The sequence below is a fragment of the Megalops cyprinoides genome, chromosome 10, assembly GCF_013368585.1.
Source record: "Megalops cyprinoides isolate fMegCyp1 chromosome 10, fMegCyp1.pri, whole genome shotgun sequence".
In the NCBI taxonomy this organism is placed as follows: domain Eukaryota; kingdom Metazoa; phylum Chordata; class Actinopteri; order Elopiformes; family Megalopidae; genus Megalops; species Megalops cyprinoides.
Window position 1 is genome coordinate 10,554,024 of NC_050592.1, and position 21,640 is coordinate 10,575,663.

The window sequence follows — 21,640 nt, forward strand, 5'->3', positions numbered from 1 at the left end:
CTGCCTCTCATTTGCCGATCATTCATTGGCAAATGCAGTTATGAGGCAGTAAAGAAACGCATAACGGTACAACCTATTAAACACAATACTGCGCACATTATGAATCTGGGTTTCATTGTTAGTAGATAACCCACCAACCCTCAGCCTTCCATCCCTTTGTGCTGTATTTCTCTCTTTTTTACCAGCTGTTTATGTCAAAGTTAGGAGAGATAATCAAATGGGAGGTGAGAGAAAAAGAGTAATAACTAAAATATCCTGTTTGCTATAGTATGAAGTCTGAAGCCAACAGATGTATTTATTGACGTGCACTGGGAATATAAGTTGTGACCAGTCTAGACAGTGTGTGTTAATGGCTGTGATTAACAACAGTAGATTCTAATTTCTGCATTTCTCTACAGGCTCCCCCCAAGCTGGCCCGTAAGTCAGAGGTGAAATCAGACACATCATCGGAGAGACCATTGAATCTTCACCGCCCTGATGCTGATGGCAAACTTCCCCGCTCTGGAAAGAAAAGCCCCTCTTCCCCAACCAACTTCCCAGCTTCCTCTACCCCAACACCTCCATCCCCAGCCCCTTCAACACAGGACACCAACGCCGAAGGAGTCTCCAAAACACCCACGCCGCAGTCCCCCCAAACTGACGGCCAGAGGGAGAAGGACCGGGGTGTCCTAAATGGGGGGGCGCCCACCGTCACGGAGAAACTGGCCCAGCTCATTGCCACATGCCCCCCCTCAAAATCGGCAAAGGGCAAGATTCGCAAGCTGCCCTCTGTCGCTGCCCCCACAAACGCGAACATAGCTCCAACTGCCATTTCCCCCAGTCCCCCACGGCCAGACCCTGTTGCATCAAGCAGAACAACAGGTTCCTCTCCTCCATCCAATTCCCAGCCGGCCCACCCTCCTCCTGTCTCCCGCCCCCCTGGCCGCCCCCCTGGTCCACGACACAGAGACAGTATTTTGGAGAAGTTTTCCACCCCTCCTAAGAAAGAAGAAGTGGGCTGTGAAGGCAAGGGCGCCAACAGCAGTAACGGCAGCACTGCAAGCACTAATGGTACCAGCAGCTCTACAACCACCGCAAGCAGCAACGGTGTCAAGCAACATACGCATCTCACCTGCCCTCCTGCATCAACTTCAGCACCCCCACTTTCTTTAGATCAGAGGGTTGGGGGAGCGCCAGATGGCCGGCGTGGCTCGAGCACCTCCCTTGTCAACCTTTCAAGAGGAGGTCCGACCCAGACAGAGGGCAGTGATAGAGACAGAGAAAGAGACAGAGACAAAGACAGTCCCAGGGACTTGAGCATGAACAAATGCCCTCCCCCCTCAGGACCTGTGAGGCAGGAGAGTAGCAGCAAGGCGGCTGTATTGTCTTCTGCTGGGCAGAGCAAAAAGAGTACTAGTCCAACCAAGCCAAGTCCAAATCGGGACAGAGGTACCAGTGGAACAGCCCCTTCCGATTCCACAAGACAAACTGCTTCACCTTCAAATCCTCCCACTACCAGTGTCTCTGTGCCTTGCTCAGATGACATCAACGCTCTCCCTAGTTCCCCCCCAGAGCAAGACTGCAAACCCCTCAAGAAACGCAAAGGCCGACGTCCACGTTGGACTCGGGTTGTGAATCGGACACATAGACTGACACAGGGCAAGGAATCTCCCTTGAGTGCCACTGCTAATTGTACTGATCAGCAAACCTCTAAATTGCGCAAATCCTCCTTATCCACATCATCACCTTTGCCTCTGCCTCCACATAAACCCAGGCCTGTGGGACGACCTCCTAACCCAAATCGGGTCCCTCCTGCTACCTCCCAGCTCCTCCAAGCTCCTCCCAGGAAGAGGGGTCGCCCCAAATCCAAGATGCCTAGGCTGGATGCCCCTGTCCCTCGACGCTCTCTCAAATTACCCCCCTCCAAGGTCTACTCTTTGCTCAAATCCAAAGAGGAGGACCCGCCTGTCTTGCATCCAGAAGTAGACCTGAATCCTCCAAAGCCTATGCCCAGAAAGCGTGGACGTCCCAAACGCTTGCCCCCTACCCTCCCTCAGGAGACCCAACCCCCAACCTTAGCACCTGAGGAGCAGGGGGGAGGTGGGTTGACCGTTGGGGAGGGCATGGAAGGGGACAAGCATTTCCGCAAGAAGGGCAACGGGCAGCTGATGATGAAAACCATAATTCGCAAAATCAACAAAATGAAAACCAAGAAGCGCAAGCGTCTTCTCAATCAAATCCTGCTGGGACCCGTGGCAGGAGTCGGGGGTGCTAGAGGTGAGGCTGAGTCCTCTCGCAGGACAGGGACAGGGGTAGTGGGCTCAGTTGCTGCTGCAACACACTCCTTATCCTCCCTCGCGGCCTCTTTTGGAGGCAAATTGGGTCCCCAAATTAATGTCAGTAAAAAAGGGACAATATACATGGGCAAAAGGAGAGGGCGCAAGCCTAAGGCTTCAACCAACCCTTCTGCCAATTCCTCTGCTACCCCTCCTGAACCTTTTCTGTCCCCGACCTCCGCGTCACCCCTACACCATCACTCCCAGTCTGTACATGCACAGCAGCAACAGTTACCCCCATCAGAGGTCTTTCCCTCCCCCTCTCTCTCACAGTCTAGTAGGGCCCAGAGTCCGGTCAGTGATGCAGGCTTTGTGGAGCCAGGGTCCGTGCACTTCTTGCAGCACCCACACTGCAGCCACTCCCACCACGCCCACCATTCCTTCCCCCTCCCTCCACCGTCCTCCCCGGCCCTCTCTCCTCGACCCCTCGTCCCTTTGGGCTCGTCGTCCTCCATCACTCCCTCGCTGAAAAAGTCCTCGTGTCGCGGGCACCACCACCACCACTACCGCCACCAGTACCATTACCGAAAGCTGTCCCCTCCCCCACCCCTGCTGCCCACGTCCCCTGCGCACCTGAGCGAGCTTAAGGAAGCCACCCCTTCGCCTGTCAGCGAGTCGCACAGCGAGGAAACTGTACCCAGTGACAGCGGCATTGGGACAGATAACAACAGCACCTCTGACCGGGGGGAGAAAGGAGGCGGTAGTAGCGGGGTGGGTGGTGTGGGTATCACCCAGGGCATGGCGGCAGGAATGATGATGCCCGGGGTAGTGGGATCTGTAGCGGGTGTAGGGGTAGGGGTCAGTCCCCGTGGCAGACGGAGGCATTCGTCCTCAGTGTTGCTCGACCACCCCTCTCCCTCTCCTTCCCCCTTGGGCCCTGGGACGTCACCAGACCCCTGCCGGACTCATGCTCCCCCGCCACCATCGGCGCTGGTGGGCCACAAGGAGAAACATAAGCACAAGTGCAAGCGGCGGGGACACAGCTGCCCTGGGTATGACAAACTGAAGAGACAGAAACGCAAGCGCAAGAAGAAGTACCTACAGCTCCGGTCTCGCAGGCAGGATCCGGACTTTCTGGCTGAGCTGGAGGACCTGATCATCAGGCTGAGTGAGATTCGGATAGCACACCGCAGTACGGTTGGGTTAGGGAGTGGCTTGGGACTAGGCAGTGCCGGGACTGGAGGGACAGGCATTGGGGCTGGTGGGAGTAGCGGTGGCAGCAGCTTAGGGAGCAACAGTCACCCACTCCCTCATCACTACTTGGCCAGAGACCTCCTCCCCACCATTTTTAGGATCAACTTCAGTGGGTACTACTCTCCGCACCCAGCCTACCCATGTGACTCCCTTCACTATGTCCGGAAGCCAGACCTCAAGAAAAAACGCGGACGCCCACCTAAGCTGCGTGAGGCGATGGCAGAGGTACCGTTTGTCCATGGGCTGGGGTTCCCCCTGTCAGGAGCTGGATACTACCACCCCTCCTACAGTGTTCCCTACTCCACCACCCCTCTTGGATTGAGCTACTATAGAGGATACCCACCAGCTGCAGCCCTGTATCCCCACCCGCACCACCCACAGCCTCATCCCCCTCCACCGCACCCACACCACTCCCCTTCCTTCCCCCCACCCCCTCCGCCCTCCTACATGCACCACCATGCCCCTCACCTCTTGCTCAACCCTGCTAAATTTCACAAGAAGAAACACAAGCTTCTCAGACAGGAATTTTTAGGAGGGGGCAGGTCTCCTGTGCTCTACCCCGCTGTGCCCCCTGAGCTGTCCTACAGCTGGCTTCATGAACACAAACACAAACACAGGCACAAGCATCGGGACCGACGGGAGGAGGAGGGTGGGGCAGAGGGGGGAGGTGCCGCGGGAGGGAGGGTGTCTGGAAGTAGAGGAATGGGAGGAGGCGGTGGGGGAATGATGGACTCACTGAGACGTTACCGGTACGGAAAAGATCCCACTTCTGCCACCAATGCTTCTAATTCAACAGCCCCTGCGGCAAACTCCCCTTCTTCCTCCTCCTCCTCCTCAGCGGAGAGGTACAAACATAAGGACACATCTCTGTCCTGCCTGGGGCCTTCGTATCTGTCATCAGCTGGAGCGTCCAGGGGGCATGCACACCTGGAGCCCTGGCTGAGGAGAGGGAGCCCTGAATCGGACTATGCCAACCTGTCCCAGAACCCCAGCCAAGACTCGTTCGCAGGAGGACAGCAGCCAGACCTCGCAGGAGGTTCGGACAGTGAAGAAGAGGAGCCTCAGACTCCACCACCAATGTCCGCGCACTCACATGCCTCCACGCATCATACCAACCTGTTTGCCACTGCCCTGAGCCGGACAGTCCCCGCGGCTGGAAGGGGCAAGAGGGGTGGAAGCACAGTCAGTGCCAGGAACTTTGCAGGATTGGACAAGACGCTGAGGAAGGACCGCCCTTCATCAGCGGAGAGGAGAGAGACAGGTGAGGAGGGAGGGGGTGCATGATGTTCAAATTGTTTGTTGCCCTGTTGAGGTGGATGTAATTAGGTTAAATTTAGATAAGTCATCTCAGCTCCCTTTTTGATCTATTAAGTACTCCATATGACATTATATTTTGGCTGTGTGTGTTCTTGTGAATTGTTAAATATAAGAGTTTTAAGATTATTTAACAATAAGTGTAAAATATCATAATTTTTGGGTTCTATCATTTATTGTGTACGTAGTCAATAGATTATGTTAAATTAACATTGGAATTCCAGTCCTTGTTGTATATGTGTGTGCAACACAGTGTCTCTCTGTCAGATTGGCTTGTGGTAAATACAGTAAATGTTTTGGCAATTGGATGGCAGGACTGAGTTTCCTCTCAGTGTTTATCATAGCCTGTGAGCATGTTCCGTATTGGCTAGGTTTAGTGTGTAAGGAATCACTCCACTTGCGTAACAAAACACGTTAGTGCACGCTCCATGCGGAGTTTGTGTTGTAGTGTGTGTGTTCGTAGCAAGCCAGTCAATAGGTGTAATCCAGGCTAAGCATGGGATTACAACTAAGGACATGGGGTCATTCACCGGTCACAGACCGAGGGGAGATGGTGAGAAAATCTGTGGCGAGTGGACGAATGTTAGAGCAGGAAAAAAAGCGAGAGAAGAACGGAGACATGCGAGGGGAAATGCGGGATGGAAATGTGAGAGGAGATGTGAGGAGAATGTGTGACGAGAGAACTAAGAATGCAGTGTGAGTAGAAGAGGCAAGTGTGTGGAGAGGAACTGAGAGGATGAACGTGTCAGGATAAACAGAGAGGATGTGTGTGTGTGTGTGTGTGTGTGTGTGTGAGGAGAGAAACGGGACGAATGTGTGAGTAAAACAAGGCAAGTGTGTGAAGAGACGAACCGATGGGTCATTTCCTTCATACAGCTACTCTTTCAAGTGTGAGGCTCTTCAGGAGAAAATCAGTTTAGGTTTTGCTTTTTCATCACTTCGTTCTGATAAGGAAGTCCCATCAGCGCATTCGGAACAAACACTCACATGTTCTGAAATGTGTAAAAATATATACAGAAGGTGCAAGTGCACTGAAACACCCAAGGGTTTAAAAAAGGTGAAGGCTGCTACTTCAAAGTGAAATTTCCTTTGCCGTTAATTTTTTTTCTGTTTTCTTAAATTGAGACAGCACTGTTCTGAAATGTATTAGTCAAGGAAACAGAAATAAAGATGAAAGAAATTTCACTTCACTTTTTTTGACAGAGGTTTATCAGGCTTTGAACCTGGCTTATAATTTACCTAGGCGCTGTTCAAAATAAATAAGACAGTGAGATTTGCTCCGAGTAAGCATTTCCATGTGAACAGTTACAATACTGCATTAAAAATGAATGTTTTTCATTGAGCTTTTGTCGAATAGTAATTATACTCAGTTCAAGGTTAAGATCTAAAATGTAGATGAAGGTCTGTTAGTAAGCAAATAAAGGGAAGCTAACTGTCCCGCAGCCCCATATGAATTTGCCTATTCACATACTCATTTGGTTTCTCACATGCAGATTTGCTTACTCACATGTTTATTAGTGCGCCAGTGCCAGCTACCGGAAATTCAGGCTCTCTTGTTATGACTGTACCGCACGTCTGTAAGTGTGGTTTATGTTTACTGGCTTGTGAATTTCACACAGCCATTGACCTGCTAGTGTTGCTGTAAGATATCTCTTGCAGTGTTTGAGTGTCTGTGTTGGCCTGTGTTTGGGGGGGGTGGGGTTATCTAAGGTTCAGAAGATGAGTAATTTTGAATAAAGAGAGAGATGAATTGAAAGAGAGAAGGAAGAAATGGAGAGCACAGGAACAACAGAGTTTGAGGGATGCATCGTGAATAATATTGTGAAGAAGGATGTTTGGAAGGAATACTTTAAATAGGCAGATGAATATGTACCTCCAAAATGCCCGCCCATTTGTAATTACTTACCCCCTCCATCTCTTTCTGCCTTTTGACCGGTTTCACAACTAAAGGTCAAATATCCAGTAAAACAGCATGTCAGGTACGCTGACCAACGGTCTCAGTCAGCTGAAACAGAAATGCGATATGGATCATGCTTACTGTGTGGCAGAAAGTGAGTGTTGTGATTAGTGAGAGCATTGTGTGCAGAGTGTATACGAGTGGGCAGTCAGATAATTCTAGTGCCTGATTGTAAGTGGCTATTGCAGTAGATCTGTCTAGAATTTTAGACTGTATGTGCATTGTGATTCTCAGATTAGTTTGTCTTTCACGTTGTAAATACATGCAGTGTCATATTGTATGTGTGTGTGTGTGTGTGTGTGTGTGTGTGTGTTTGGGGGGATTACCAGAAACAGTCATCCTTTAGGGGAAGGCCAATTTTGCAGGAAACTGCTCTGACTCATTTCATCACTGTAATACATCATTCTTGGTCCCATTCCATGTAGGGCTAGTGGACAGTCTGGTCTGGCAAGGGCAACTGGTCTACCTTTTCACCTTGTCTTTCTTCTTTTTCTTTTAGTGTTGGGTTGTAATTGGTTTTGATATTTATGGTTTTATGGTGTGTTCTTGTGAATAAATGTCATATTCAGTGTGCTCCCCTGGGAATTCCAATTCCATACTGGCCAAGTCATTGCCGGGAAAAGAACAAGGCGGTGACTACAACATTATGACAGTGAGACAAGGAGAAGGTGTATCGATCCCTCTCGATCCCTCTGGTCAGGGTAAAGCATTAAACTTGCTCATCTTTCCCTGGCTACCTTTTAATGCTTTCTTTGCTCTTCGTCTCTCTCCCACTGTGCAGGAATGACGGTGGGCGTTCAGACACGGGGTTCACGCTCTGTCGCCCCCGAGTGTTCAGAGGGGGGACTGCACCACCACCATCACTCTCAGCCGAGCCCGCAGCTCAGCCAACTTCACGGGCACTCGCACTCACACTACCTTTCCCGGCACTCACACTGTAGCCATGACGCTCTCGGGGGAGGGGGACAGGGGCCCGGGAGACCCCCCAGCCGGGAGAGAGGGAGCGGTAGCCGCCAGGCGAGCCCCTCTACACGCTCCTCTCAAGCCTGTTACCTGGACGCCCCTGCTTCCCCGCACCATTCAAATCAGTCGCCCTCCCACCACCCTCCCTCTCATTCGTCTGGCCAGGGGTTTGAGAGGGTGCTGTCCACTAAGCGCAGCCTGAACCACGTCAACAAGATTCTCAAGGCTAAGAAGTTGCAGAGGCAGGCCCGCACGGGCAACAACGTGGTGAAGAAGAGGCGCCCGGGACGTCCCAGGAAGTATCCCCTGCCCTCCCCGCCGCCCTCACCTCCGCCCCCAGAGGTACCCCCCCCTCAGCACAGAGATAGAGGAGGAGGAGGAGGGGGGGGTGATACAGTTTCCGATGTGATCGAGGCCGTGGTGCAGGGTCAGCACAGGAGGGGTCAGAAGAGGAAGCGCTGGGCCAGAGACCGAGATGGAGAGGAGGGGGAGGAAGAGGAGGAAGAACAGGAGGAAGATGAAGAGAGCGCAGGGGGAGCACCCAGGGGAGGAGACAGAAGAGGCTGGCTCACCCAGGAGGAGATGCACTGTTTCCGCAGGTAAGACCATGCGGCAAGGTAGTGCATTTCAGTGCACGCCATCTGTACTGCTGAATTCAATGCGCTTTCTCTTTGCAACACATTTTAGACCTTTACCTGTTTGCCTGTTACTACGCATTCAATACGGGCAGGTTAAAAAACAAAGAAGCTCTATGAAAGCTACAGATTGTGTCACCAGGTGGTGTAATTAATCTCTGCTCTCAGCTGTACACTGCTGTGCAGTAGAATAAAATATAACTTTATTTGTCCTTTTTTGTTATTTGTCCTGCTCATACAGAACTACAGGCAACAGGATTTACACATTGTGACAAGGCATGCTGTACAGAGTTTAGCTATTGGTTAGTGCTTCAGTTTACGTCAGATCCCAATCAGTTACTTGGATGCAATGGAATGTTGTCCTGTTTCGGCGTTACGTTATTATTGAGTGATTATATTTATTACATTTTTATAAAATACCTTTTCGTAAAGCTCTGCTTGTCATTGCTTCCGTGAACCAAGTCTCTTTGAGAGGATGTGAAACTTGTTTGTTATGAGTGCAGAGGAAAAAGAATCAAACGCAGTGTAGCTATATGAATGAGGCATCTCTTGGTATTTGTCAGTCTGACTTGGAGCTTTTGCTGTTGTGTCTTCATCGCAGCATGTAGAGCGTTGCACGCATACTGAGGTCCTTTGAATTGCGCACGAGTGTGCTCCGAGTGAATCTGAAACCGTGTGGCTGCTGCAGAATCGGAGGACTTTGGGCCAGCACACACCAAACAAGCGTTTGAGTCAGGGAGTCGTGCTGTGCTGCACTGTCTCAGGACCTGGCATAAATTTTGAAGCCGTAAAGCACTGTCCACTGGTCACTGTTGCTGCTGATTAAAAGGAACTTGTCATAACTCCAGGGCTTACAAAAGTTACCACCTGTTTTTATTTAAGGTACACGGCTAATTCTCTCTCCACGTCAGGCTTCCATTGTTTGTCGTGGTGGCTGTTTGAGGACAGAGCAGACCCTTGTGCTTCTGCCTCATCTTAATGAATTTCCCCCTCCCCTGCGTGTATTTTCCAGTGACTTGGATCTTTGGCATTTTATCTTTCTTATTCCACAGTGGTCTTGCTGCTTTTAGCTGTGGTCCGACAAGAAACATGAACAGCTTATAAAAAGTTGCAGTTTTTTTTGTTGACACATAACATTACTTAGTGGTTATTTTTCATGGCTGTTGGCAGTCCCTCACTGCTTATGAAATTCCAGCGCTTGAATAGGAGAAACTTTGCAGGACTGTTTGATATCTGCTTGCACCTCATAAGGTGTACGAAAGAGCTATACAGCTATTATGGCTTATTGCTTAGGACCTGATGCAGAGCACAATTTAAGGTATTAGGCTGAGGTGCGATTTCAGTCTGCAGGTGCCAACTTTCACCAAAAGTCACGGTCAATATTTTGAAAACATGAAAGGACAATTATAAATCCAAAATGAGCTACACTTTTCAAGTGTGTACTACGAACAATTGAAGTGTAAGTCTAATTGGCTTGAGTCTTGGCTTAGCGCTTCTTGTAGATGTGTTTTCAGTGCATTTAATAATACATTCCATACTCTTTCCATTGGCCTGGTTTATACAGGTTTTTAATTTTGGGGCCGTGAAATTATTCCAGATGTTTTCTATAATGTCCTGAACACCGAACATGTAATTTCCTCCAGCTTGTTTGGTTGTGGTGCTTTGTATCCATTCAGTTGAGTTTAAATTTTCTGTATACATTCAGTTGATACCAAAGTGAGAAGGGCCTCAACCCTTAGTATGTTGCTTATTTTTGCCTCTGTACAACACAGTTTATGATACATACACTGCCAATCTCTGAATGCAGTTCATTGTGTTGACATAAAAGGACTCCAGGGCGTTGCTGATTTTTAGTACATTTACAAGTCCTGTGAGCTAAAGACAGTGTGTGCTCCTGTGTCTCTGTCTTTTCTTAGAGCTCTGGAGGGTAAGGCTGAAGGCCACTCCTCCCGGGAACATTTGGTGCCGTCACCACTGGAACATGCCCCGGCCCTAGCCCTGAGCAGCCAACGGGAAAAGAGAGCTGCCAGACCGCCCAAGAAGAAGTTCCAGAGGGCGGGGCTCTACTCTGACGTGTACAAGACTGAGGAGTGAGTTCAGACACATGCACTTTTGCTTTCCCTCTCTCTCTGTCTCTGTCTCTCTGTCTCTGTCACTCTCTCACACACACCCACACACGCACACACACACACACCCACAAACTCACACAGGCACATGCACAAAGAAAATGCATAAGCTTCTCTGCCTGTGACACACTGATAGGCTCGAGCCCATCAGCAGCTGCAGATACGTGTGCGCATTTCAACACTCTGACACTCCTGCTGCGTGCTCTGTGGCTCACCGCCTCACGGCATGGTGCACAGACACTCTGACGTGCCCACCTCTGTTGCTCTGCTGTCTGTAGGGCTTTGGCACAGCGCAGTGGCATAGTGCTCGAGTAATGAGCGATCAGTAGAAAATGTGTGGTTATGAACATGTTCCTTCCAGCTCCGACGTCCTCACTGTGCGTCTCTCTCTCTGACCTCAGTCCTCGCAGCCAGCTGTTGCAACTGAAGAAAGAGAGGCTGGAGTACACGCCAGGGGAGCACGAGTATGGCCTCTTTCCAGCTCCCATCCATGTCGGTGAGTGTGTGTGTACATTTGTGCACGCGTGTGTGCGTGTGTGCGTGTGCGCAACCGCGTGTGTGTACGTGTGTGTGGTGTGTTGTTGATTTAACTCAGTTTAGGTACAAAAAGCATACTTGCTTTCTTGAGTCATAGGATTAATTGCAGGATGAAAAATAAGTTCAACAGTTGGCATTGAAATAGGAGTTTGTGTGTGTGTGTGTATGTGTGCATGTGTGTGTGTGTGTGTGTGAGTGTGTGTGTGCGTGCGTCTGATGAAGAAATTCAAAAAGGATATGACCAATTGAATTGAAATGGGATTTGTGAGTGAATCAGTGTCCTCCGAGGATCCCCACGAGAGAAGCAGCGGGCTGAAAGCAGCTGTGTTAAATAATGGTTTGCATACGGCGGTGGGTGCAGCTCGGCTATTAATCTCCCTCCGCATGTGTCTCACAGGGAAGTATCTGAGACAGAAGCGCATTGATTTCCAGCTCCCCTACGACATCCTGTGGCAGTGGAAGCACAACCAGGTACTTGTTATTATGACATTCATTGAAGTTTGTGTTATTGCAGAGCTGAGGGCAGGAAGTCCCGTGGGAAGGAGGGGGCCAGGGGCCCAGCTCCAGCATAAACAGCTCTGCCCCTGGGCTGCGGGGTCTGTACCTCTCAGCCTGTAACGGCTGCCTCGCCGCTGACAGTGTCTCTCTGTGTTGCAGCTGTACAAGAAGCCTGACGTCCCTCTGTACAAGAAAATCAGATCTAGTGAGTACCTCCGGCCCTGCGCCGCGCACCGCTGCTGTGCCCGGCTCTGTGTGTCGTGGCACTGTGTAATTCATTAGCGTGTTTACGCTGAAACTCTGAGTACCCGCTCTCCTCCCTCCCCCCTGTGACCCGCTGTTAGATGTGTACGTGGATGTGAAGCCTTTCTCGGGGTATGAGCCAACCACCTGTAACTGCAAGCAGCCAGAAAACCGTGCCGATAAGGGCTGCATCGATGACTGCCTCAACAGGTACTCACCCACTAACTAACCACACACACACACACACACACACACACCACGCGGTACCCACAAAAAACTGTATGTCGTACTTACATCCACCACTAATAACACATAAATACAAATGCTGCTACTTCATGCTTGTAGGAGTAGTGGGTTCACAGGGTTAATTATTGGGATATCGTAGATCCTCTCACTCAGGCTTCCTGATTCTGAACTACATGTTGCTGATTTCTTTTTGATTAAATAATGTTGTAGCCATGTTGGGATTTCATATAGTCATCTAATATGACACTGAAGGCACAGCCCTGGCCTTGCCTGTATGTTATTTACGATGTTGGTGGGGAGAGTGGCTGACTGTAAACGGTAGTCTTCCCCTGGACTCTGTGTCTGCCGCAGGATGATCTTTGCGGAGTGCGCGCCCAACACCTGCCCCTGCGGGGAGCAGTGTGACAACCAGCACATCCAGAGGCACGAGTGGGTGCAGTGCCTGGAGCGCTTCCGCGCCGAGGGCAAGGGCTGGGGCATCCGCACCAAGGAGCCGCTGCGCGCCGGCCAGTTCATCATCGAGTACCTGGGGGAGGTGGTCAGCGAGCAGGAGTTCCGGTGAGGAGGACAGCGGGGAACACACATAAACACACACACACGCACATGCACACACACACGCACATGCACACACACACGCACGCATGCACACGCACGCACACACACACACACGCATGCACACGCACACACACTCACACACTCAAACAGGACTGCCCCTGCATTAGTGGATAAGGAGGTTGACCTCATTGGTCAAAGCATACCACCACAGGTATGTGTAACACAAGTAGGTTGCATTCCCCTGTGAGTCATACCTGTGGAGCGCATTGTGAAGTACCTCCGACTGCCGTCTCTGTAGGTGTAGCTCACAGATGGCTTGATTACCTGTTTTAGTGGTTAAGGACAATAAGGGTAAGATACTTAAGTGAACTCTGATTGGCAGGTGCACAGTACGTGCAAACATAGATGATAGCACTGACCAGCTTGAGTTCTGTGTATGGATATCCTGAGACCCTTCATGCATCATCAGGCACATTAGGGAAATTAGTTCACCCGCAAATGCACACCATTACCATTACGCCATTGCATTGACAGGTAATGCAAATCAACTGGGAGTTTCCTTCAAAGGGATGCTTGTGTGGGCTGAATTTGGCCGTGTTGACCATGATTTTGTGTGTGTGTGTGCGTGTGTGTGTGTGTGTGTGTGTGTGCGCGCGCTCGCAGGAACCGTATGATCGAGCAGTACTACAAGCATAACGACCACTACTGCCTGAACCTGGACAGCGGCATGGTGATTGACAGTTACCGCATGGGGAACGAGGCACGCTTCATCAACCACAGCTGCGAGCCCAACTGCGAGATGCAGAAGTGGTGAGTGCGTCTGGCAGTTTAGGTAGATCCCTCACTGTGTGGGTTTCAGGACAGCTGCAGGGCTTGCTGGCACAGAGGAGGCGCAAGGTTTCAGAATGCTGTGTGGGACCCTGCCAGGCACTTAGAGGACATGGAATTATTTTTAAGTTACTTCTGGAAAGTTTGTATAGTTAGCGTAGTATAGTTTGTGAACAGGTTAATACAGGATCAGTTCACTGTCTGGTGGGACTGAAGCTTACGTGGGTGTTATACAGCTTCAGGTAGATAATGATGACGTTACAGATGTAAGTGTACTTATGTGTATGTTTTGCATTTGATTAGAGTGTGTTTGAACGACATGCCCGATTTGCCCTCTCAGGTCAGTAAATGGAGTGTACCGGATTGGTCTGTTCGCTCTGAAGGATATGGACAGCGGCACAGAGCTCACCTACGACTACAACTTCCACTCCTTCAACACAGAGAAGCAGGTGAGACGCCCTTGTTGTCAGCCACACCCACAGAAATGCTGCTCTGTCTTTGCGATCACTTGTTTCCTCTGGCTGTAACTCACTCCCTCTCTCCACACGCATATCCACCTGCCTCTCATCCTCTCCCCTTTCACCCATCCTTCTCCCTTCACCCCATCTCTCCTCCCTCTCTTTACCCTCCATCAACCTCTCTCCGCACAGCAAGTGTGTAAGTGTGGCTCGGAGAGCTGCCGGGGCATCATCGGGGGAAAGAGCCAGCGGGTCAACGGGCTTCCTGGGAAGGGGGGCGGAGCCGGGGGCGGGACCCGGAGACCGGGCCGACTCAAGGAGAAACGCAAGTCCAAGCATCAGCTCAAGAAGCGGGTAAGGATCAGAAGAATTAGCTCCACTACAAGGGCTGCTCTGGTCTTAGTCCTTGATCACTTATCAAAACTGATTTAAATGTTAAATTAGGCCCGGAGTTGCAGGTGGTCCTGTGGCCCGGGGAAGCACTTGACACTTGGACATCATTTCACACTTACTAAATCTGAAACTGAGAGAACTAGTAGTACTGAAACTAAGTGAGTGGTGTTTCAGTCTGTCAGCATTGTGAGTCACTGAAATGAGACCAATAAGACTAAAATGCTTGTGATTATTCAGTGGCAACAGTTGGCCCTCACAGCCCAGGATTTGCTGAAGCTCCCTCCTCTTTTTTTCCTCTCTCTCCCCATGAAAGGAGGAAGAGTCCAGCGACAGTGGGAAGTTCTCTCCTCATCTGCACATGAAGCCCATGTCCAACAGAGAGAGGTACAGAGGCAAGCTGCTCTCACGGTCACGAAAATGAGAGAACCTCACGGCAACATGCTGAATAATTGCCCCCCCCGTCTCTCTGGCAGGAACTTTGTGCTGAAGCACCGGGTTTTCCTGGTCAGGAACTGGGAGCGCGTGAGGGAGAAGCAGGAGCTGCTGAAGAGGGAGGGAGAGCGTGAGCGGGAGAGAGACAGAGAGAGGGAGGGCGGCAGCCTCTCGCTCTACAGCCGCTGGGGGGGAGTCATCAGAGACGACGGCAACATCAAATCAGGTGCGCCTCCCTGTGTGGCTCTGTGGCGCCGTGAGGAGGTATGGGCGCATCCGCTCCTATCCATCGTGCCCGGTGTGGATGTACATTTCTGTCTGTACTGCTCGCTGTGTGTCGGGTGTGTTGGGGGTTGTGCTCACCGGTGGTTTTTTGGGCGTTCGCAGACGTGTTCCTGACGCAGTTCTCGGCGCTGCAGACGTCGCGGTCGGTGCGCACGCGGAGACTGGCGGCCGCCGAGGAGAACATGGAGGTCACGCGCACCGCCCGCCTCGCGCACATCTTCAAGGAGATCTGCGACATGATCATCAGCTACAAGGGTCTGTGTGCCACTCCAATCAACCCCGAAAATCTGTGTGCTGCTCGATCCAACCCCAGCAATCTGTGGGCTACTATACTCAACCCCAAGGGTCTCTGTGCTATAGTACCTAACTCCATTAATGCCTGATACTGTACTCAACCTCAACAATTTATGCTACTGTGCTTGACCCCAGCAATCATTGTGCTACTGTACTCAACCCCAGAAATCTGTGTGCTACTCTGTATGTTCTCAACATCTGTATGTACTCAGCCTCAAGGGTCTGTGTGTTGCAGTACCTAACTCCATTAATTCATGATACTGTACTCAACCCCATGAAGAATGAGACTGTTGCTACTCTGCTTGGCTCCAACTATTAATGAGGGGTGCACACTCCTTTGCTACATTTGTAAGGCAATCTTACTGTGATACTTACTGGCAGTGTCATTGAAATGACACCTACTTGGAGATGATGACTGAGGTTGTTGTGGTGCGTGTAGATAATGTTGATCGCCCTTGTGGGCCTGCAGATTGTGTTGCGCCACTGATGTGGTTAACCTGTCTGACTCTCTCTCTCTCTCTGCAGACTCATCCAGTCATACCCTCGCTGCCCCACTGCTCACTCTGCCCTCCAGGAAACGGTGAGTCTTACAGTGTGTGACCGACTGCGCACGGTTAGCATCGGGCCTTGCCTGGGTAACGTTCAGGTTGATGCGTACAGGATGGCATGCCAGCATAATCACTCACTCCCCTCCCACTCAAACACATATGGTTTTTTTCCGATGTTGGAAAGAATGTTTCTGCGTGCAGCTTCTCAGAGAGCATGAACATAACCGGTCAGTCAGCGCCTGCTGGAGGCAGTGGTGTTCTCATCAGTAAGGATGCTGAACTTTTTGGCTGGATGAATCGCACGAGGTGGGGCTGAGTATTAGGAGGACGCGAGTGCCGTCCACATTCTGATCTGTGTCACATTCGTTGCTTCTCCTCATTTGGCTGCCTCCAAAAATCAGCGCTGTCCACCACAGCCACATCCGCTGCCAGCTTCTCTCTCCTCTGCACAGTTCCTTTGCCTTCTCTGTGTGCCGTGTGCTTTCCGCATTCACTTATTCCGTCAGTCAGTTTTTTTGGCCGGCTTGGCGGTGATTTCACGGACAAAGGCTGAGTCAAAATGAAGCCTCGCTTTTGTATTGTGTCCCAGGTCACTGATGTCAGCTCAGAAAAATGCACATTAAGGAGCTTTCCTGCCGTTTGTGTTGTCATTTAGCCAATTATAGACTTATGCTCATTTTTCAAAGCTACTTTTGCTCTTTACTGCGCTATAACAAAGCTTGTTCATCCTATTATGGAAACAGTGTAGCGTGGTGTCTGGCACCTGGAGAATGAACAGTGATACGTCCTTTGTGTGCATTGTCAGTGCGTGGATCTGGTACGTGAACAGCGGTCTACCTCACTGGGGACCATTTTAAACAGGGGCGATCCATTTTTACCACACCCTTCATTTCCCCTTTTCGTTTTCGTCCAGTGAACAGATGTGTGTTTAAATGGCTGACTTTTGGTACACAGGCATACCAGAGACGTACTATATCCCTTGTAAGCTGTGCATTAAGGTGAAATAACTATGGTTCGTCGTGACAGTAACACATATCAGCTGTTAGAGTTAAATGGATTTCATTGGCTTGAGGCTGCTGGTGTGTTGCTTGCGCCCCCTGATGTTTGAATTTGAGATCCATCGCCATCATCATAAGCTATTCGACTTTTTTTTTTTTTGAGTCACAGCTCACACACATGACAGAAGCACCCCCTTGGCCCAAGCAGTAGTTTTTTTACATATTTTGTATCCTGTATAGCAGTACTTGGAAATAAATTACACCCTGTATATACAGTGTATGAACAGCAGCATTTAACAGCTTTTGAGCAGTAGCATTTTATGTGTGTTCCAGGGACGTGTGATTTCTGTAAGAATGTGCAACGGCGTTTTCTCTATGGAATGAGTAGCCTTGGCAAAAGCGAGTATGCTGTGTGCCGTTTAATCTGGCGAGCGGCTGCTTTGCTTGTGAAACCGCTGGCCAAGGCTGTGTGCAGCAGTACGGGGCAGTGCTTCCCTGCTTTGCCATGTGGTACAGCGTTGTGTCCCTGTATTCTACAGTGTTGCGTGTGTCCTATACGGCAGTGGCATGTGCAGCCATTTTGAATCAGTGGTTCCTTGTGTAAGAGTGACTCCACTGTACCCCCAGGAATACACAGTACTATGAGAAGGTCTCTGACCCTCTGGACCTCAGCACCATTGAGAAGCAGATCCTAACTGGCCACTATAAGACCGTGGAGGCCTTCGACACCGACATGCTTAAAGTCTTCCGCAACGCAGAGGTGAGTGTGTGTGGGAGCTTATATTGGCCACTGTCATTCTCAGGATGAAAAACAAGATGAGGCGTACTCTTGAAGGAATCATTTTAAAAACCAGGAATGTGTTTTTTTAATCTGTTCTTTACATGGGACTCCTTTAACATGAGGGAGGAATTGTCAGTGTAAATGTTTAGGAGTTGGAGGCCATGCGGCGTCCCATTGGGGCAGGTTTTCTGTGTTCAGATGCAGTACTGCGTCTGTGGATGTGTTTTCTCAGTTTATGCTGGCCCTTCTCAGGGTGCTGCGACGACACATTTGAAAATATTCAGCGTCATTTTATGCAGCGCCTTCCTAACAGCACCCAGATTACCATTCCCAAATTCCGACGCCGATTTAAGGCCTTCTCTCACGCCCTCACTCGCAGAAGTACTACGGGCGCAAGTCCTCGGTGGGGCGGGACGTCTGCCGCCTGCGGAAGGCTTACTACGGGGCGCGGCACGAGGCCGCCGTCCAGATCGACGAGATCATGGGCGAGACCGCCAGCGAGGCCGACAGCTCCGACTCGCTGGAGCGCGACCACGCCCACCAGCACCACGGCCGGGCGGGCTCGCACGACAAGGATGACGACGTCATCCGCTGCATCTGCGGCATGTACAAGGACGAGGGCCTGATGATCCAGTGCGAGAAATGCATGGTGAGGAGAAGAAGGGGAGGGCGGAGGCGGAGAGGAGAGGGGTGGCGGGGTGGAGAATCCCGGAAAAAAAAAGTGTTCAGTTTGAGTGGTTGACTTTCAATACACTGCAACTGCATTCTGTAGACGTATTGTACGCATTACTGGCATTTTGCAGACGCTCTTATCTAGAGCAACTTACATAGGTTACAATTTTTTACATGTTACCCATTTAAACAGCTGGATATTTACTGAGGCAATTCTGGGTTAAGTACCTTCCCCAAGGGTACAACAGCAGTGACCCAGCAGGGAATCGAACTGGCAACCTATCGGTTACAAGTCCTTCTCGTTACCACTATGCTACACTGCTGTCCATATGTATATGCGTTACATGTGTGTCAAAAGTCAGTCAACTTCTGATTTGATTGTTTCTGCCACTAGTTGTTGCACCACTAATCTAACTCCTCTCATAGTTTGAAGAACCTAACCCCTGCCTCAGCGAAACCATGTAAGATCTAGTTTTATGCATTAGGATGGGCGTATGAGCCCTGTGTTGGTGACAGTGTGAGTGGTGTGTAACGCCCCCCCCTTCCCTCAGGTGTGGCAGCACTGTGACTGCATGCGGCTCAAGGCGGACGTGGAGCACTACCTGTGCGAGCAGTGTGACCCCCGGTCCGTGGACAGGGTGAGTCCGTCACCGGCCTCCTCTGTGTGCCAGAGCGGAGGGGTGTCTGGGCAAATTAAAGAGTGGGTTCTCCTCTGTGTTGACTCTGTGGCTTCTTTGGCATGTTGCAGGAGGTGCCCATGTTGCCCCAGCCCAGTTATGCCCAGTCTGGCTCCGTCTACTACATCTGTTTGTTGAGAGACGACCTGCTGCTGCACCAGGGTAAGTTTCAGGACTCATCATTCCCACTGGAGCTGCTAATTCTCAGCTATGCCTTGGGAGGCAGAGTAATGGACTTCTGGAAGTGTTTTTTTTCACTTGCATTAACTTACCATGATCATATTTAGATGGAACATATTTGTGGTAACAAACTGTGCAGGTGACTAACTAAGTTCTGTCTGTGTTCTTCGTATATAAATGACTGTTAAGCTGTATTTTCCTTGTGCTGTGTTAAGCTGTGTGTTTGTGTTACCTGTGCAGGTGACTGTGTGTACCTGATGAGGGACAGCCGGCGTACCCCAGATGGCCAGCCCGTCAGACAGTCCTACCGCCTCCTGTCCCATGTCAACAGGGACAAACTGGACATCTTCCGTATCGAGAAACTGTGGAAGAACGAGAAGTGAGATACGGATGGTCTTCTGGGATTCTGAGTAGAGGAAGGGGTGGGGGAGGGGGTGATTCGATGGGGTGAGCAGAAGCATTTTGGCATGCAAGCAAGACTCTGCCCCCGTACTGAGGTGCAGGCTTGAGAATTCCACCGTCTGAATCTGTTATTCTGTCCCTCCTTTCACCTCACTCCTTTCTTTTTTCTCTCCTGCTTAGGGGCGAGCGTTTCGCTTTTGGACACCACTACTTCCGCCCCCACGAGACGCACCACTCCCCCTCGCGCCGCTTCTACCACAACGAGCTGTTCCGTGTGCCGCTCTACGAGATCATCCCTTTGGAGGCCGTAGTGGGAACCTGCTGTGTCCTGGACCTCTACACCTACTGCAAGGGTGAGGCCCCCGCATGCACCCTCATATTTAAAATATAAACTTTATCGCTTGTCATCTCTGTTATAAACTGTGCACGCTTTCCATATGTGCAGTAGTGCTATTGTACCCTTGGGCAAGCTACTTAACCCAGAATTGCCCCAGTAAATATCCTGCTGGGAAACATTGTTAAAAAAAAAAAAAAAAAAGCTGTAACCGAAGGTAAGTCGCTCTGGATAAGAGCGTCTGATAAATGCTAATGATGTAATGTGCAGCTTTTGCTGAAGTTATTTTTTTTGGAAAGTACTTTGAAGTGCTGTATGAAAATCACTTCATCATTAGTATCACCCTGAACTCGGGTGCTGTTGTAACACGGAGGTGACTGACTGATAACCCCCCCCCCCCCTCCACACACACAGGACGGCCCAAAGGCGTGAAGGAGCAGGACGTGTACATCTGCGACTACCGCCTGGACAAGTCAGCTCACCTCTTCTACAAGATCCACCGCAACCGCTACCCCGTCTGCACCAAGCCCTTTGCCTTCAACCACTTCCCCAAGAGGCTGACCCCCAAAAGGGACTTTTCGGTGAGAACAGGGAAACTCTGTGTCTGTGTGCCTGCGTCTGTGTGTTTGTGTCTGTGTCTGTGAGTTTGTGTCTGTGTCTGTGAGTTTGTGTCTCTGTCTGTGTCTGTGTCACTGTTTCTTTCTGTGTCTCTGTCTCTGTCTCTGTGTGTGCGTGTGTGTCTGTGTTTGTGTGTCCATATCTGTCCATCCATCCGTCCATGTGTATGTTGTTAATCACAGGCAGTGTGTCCCTGATTTAAATTCATACATATTCTTATTTCAGTGCAGCCTTTAAATATATTCTCTCTTATTTGAAATACGAACTGAAACCATGTATTAAATTCGGCAGGATTTGCAGTGAGCAGTAATGTAATCATTTGAGTCTTGCGGTGCTACTTGATAGCTGAATAAAAGTCAAGCTGCCACACACAGCACATTGAAATCCAGCGGCTTTAACACCGACAGAATAAAATGCTGACAGGATCATACAGTTGGAGCCTGTCATTGTGGTGGCACTCAAATAGCTCTGTGGCATTAATCCACATCGATCCGTAGTTTTCTGAAGCACAGTCATTTAATCACAGAACTTGGAACTTTCTCTCCTCCATCTGCTGTTATTCTGGTCTGAATAACTGACATTTGTTTTGTTTTTATTGCACTGATCTGTTGTAAGTGCTGGAGTTAGAGGTAATAGAGAGTGTGTTTGTGCTCCCAGCCACACTATGTCCCGGACAACTACAAGAGGAACGGAGGGCGGTCCTCTTGGAAGAGCGAGCGGCCCAAGCTGGTGTGTAAGGACGGCCTGGGCGGCGTGGGCTGCGAAGAAGACTCGTCCTCTGGCGACCCCCGGCTCTGTGACGGAGGAGGGGGGCCCCAGATGGACAGCGAGGAGGGAGGCGGGGAGGGGGACATGGACATTGTTCCCGGAGAGCCCCCGCCCCTCCTGTCCCATCCGCCGCACCCGCCCACAGCCTCTCAACCACAGACCCCCCAAGACAGAGGCGGCGAGGAAGAGGAGGAGGCAGAGCTGGAGCAGGGAGAAGCTCTGGAGACGCCCTCCTCCTCCTCGTCCCTCCACCACTCTGAGCTGGGGAGGAGAGAGGCGCAGAGGGACCGGCTAAACAAGATACTCCTGAACTTACTGCACCAAACACCCAGCAAGAATGGTGAGAGAGGGAGATGCGTGTGAGAGGAGGGGCTTTGGGAGGGAGCCAG

General features: G+C 50.6%; 1 protein-coding gene across 1 annotated transcript in view; it reads left to right on the top strand.

Moving 5' to 3' along the window:
* The window catches only part of LOC118783964 (histone-lysine N-methyltransferase ASH1L-like), a 29,157-nt gene that overhangs the window by 6,609 nt on the left and 908 nt on the right, over positions 1-21,640 (top strand). Inside the window, exons 3-25 of the mRNA XM_036537910.1 lie at positions 399-4,770; positions 7,562-8,342; positions 10,295-10,468; positions 10,906-11,000; positions 11,439-11,512; positions 11,699-11,744; positions 11,884-11,992; positions 12,380-12,586; positions 13,247-13,393; positions 13,752-13,860; positions 14,062-14,223; positions 14,576-14,646; positions 14,736-14,920; positions 15,082-15,234; positions 15,799-15,853; positions 17,447-17,579; positions 17,980-18,249; positions 18,824-18,910; positions 19,021-19,111; positions 19,370-19,508; positions 19,712-19,884; positions 20,280-20,446; positions 21,141-21,591. Of these exons, the coding sequence (XP_036393803.1) occupies positions 399-4,770; positions 7,562-8,342; positions 10,295-10,468; positions 10,906-11,000; positions 11,439-11,512; positions 11,699-11,744; positions 11,884-11,992; positions 12,380-12,586; positions 13,247-13,393; positions 13,752-13,860; positions 14,062-14,223; positions 14,576-14,646; positions 14,736-14,920; positions 15,082-15,234; positions 15,799-15,853; positions 17,447-17,579; positions 17,980-18,249; positions 18,824-18,910; positions 19,021-19,111; positions 19,370-19,508; positions 19,712-19,884; positions 20,280-20,446; positions 21,141-21,591 (8,251 nt within the window). The remainder of the gene's footprint in view (positions 1-398; positions 4,771-7,561; positions 8,343-10,294; positions 10,469-10,905; positions 11,001-11,438; positions 11,513-11,698; positions 11,745-11,883; positions 11,993-12,379; positions 12,587-13,246; positions 13,394-13,751; positions 13,861-14,061; positions 14,224-14,575; positions 14,647-14,735; positions 14,921-15,081; positions 15,235-15,798; positions 15,854-17,446; positions 17,580-17,979; positions 18,250-18,823; positions 18,911-19,020; positions 19,112-19,369; positions 19,509-19,711; positions 19,885-20,279; positions 20,447-21,140; positions 21,592-21,640) is intronic.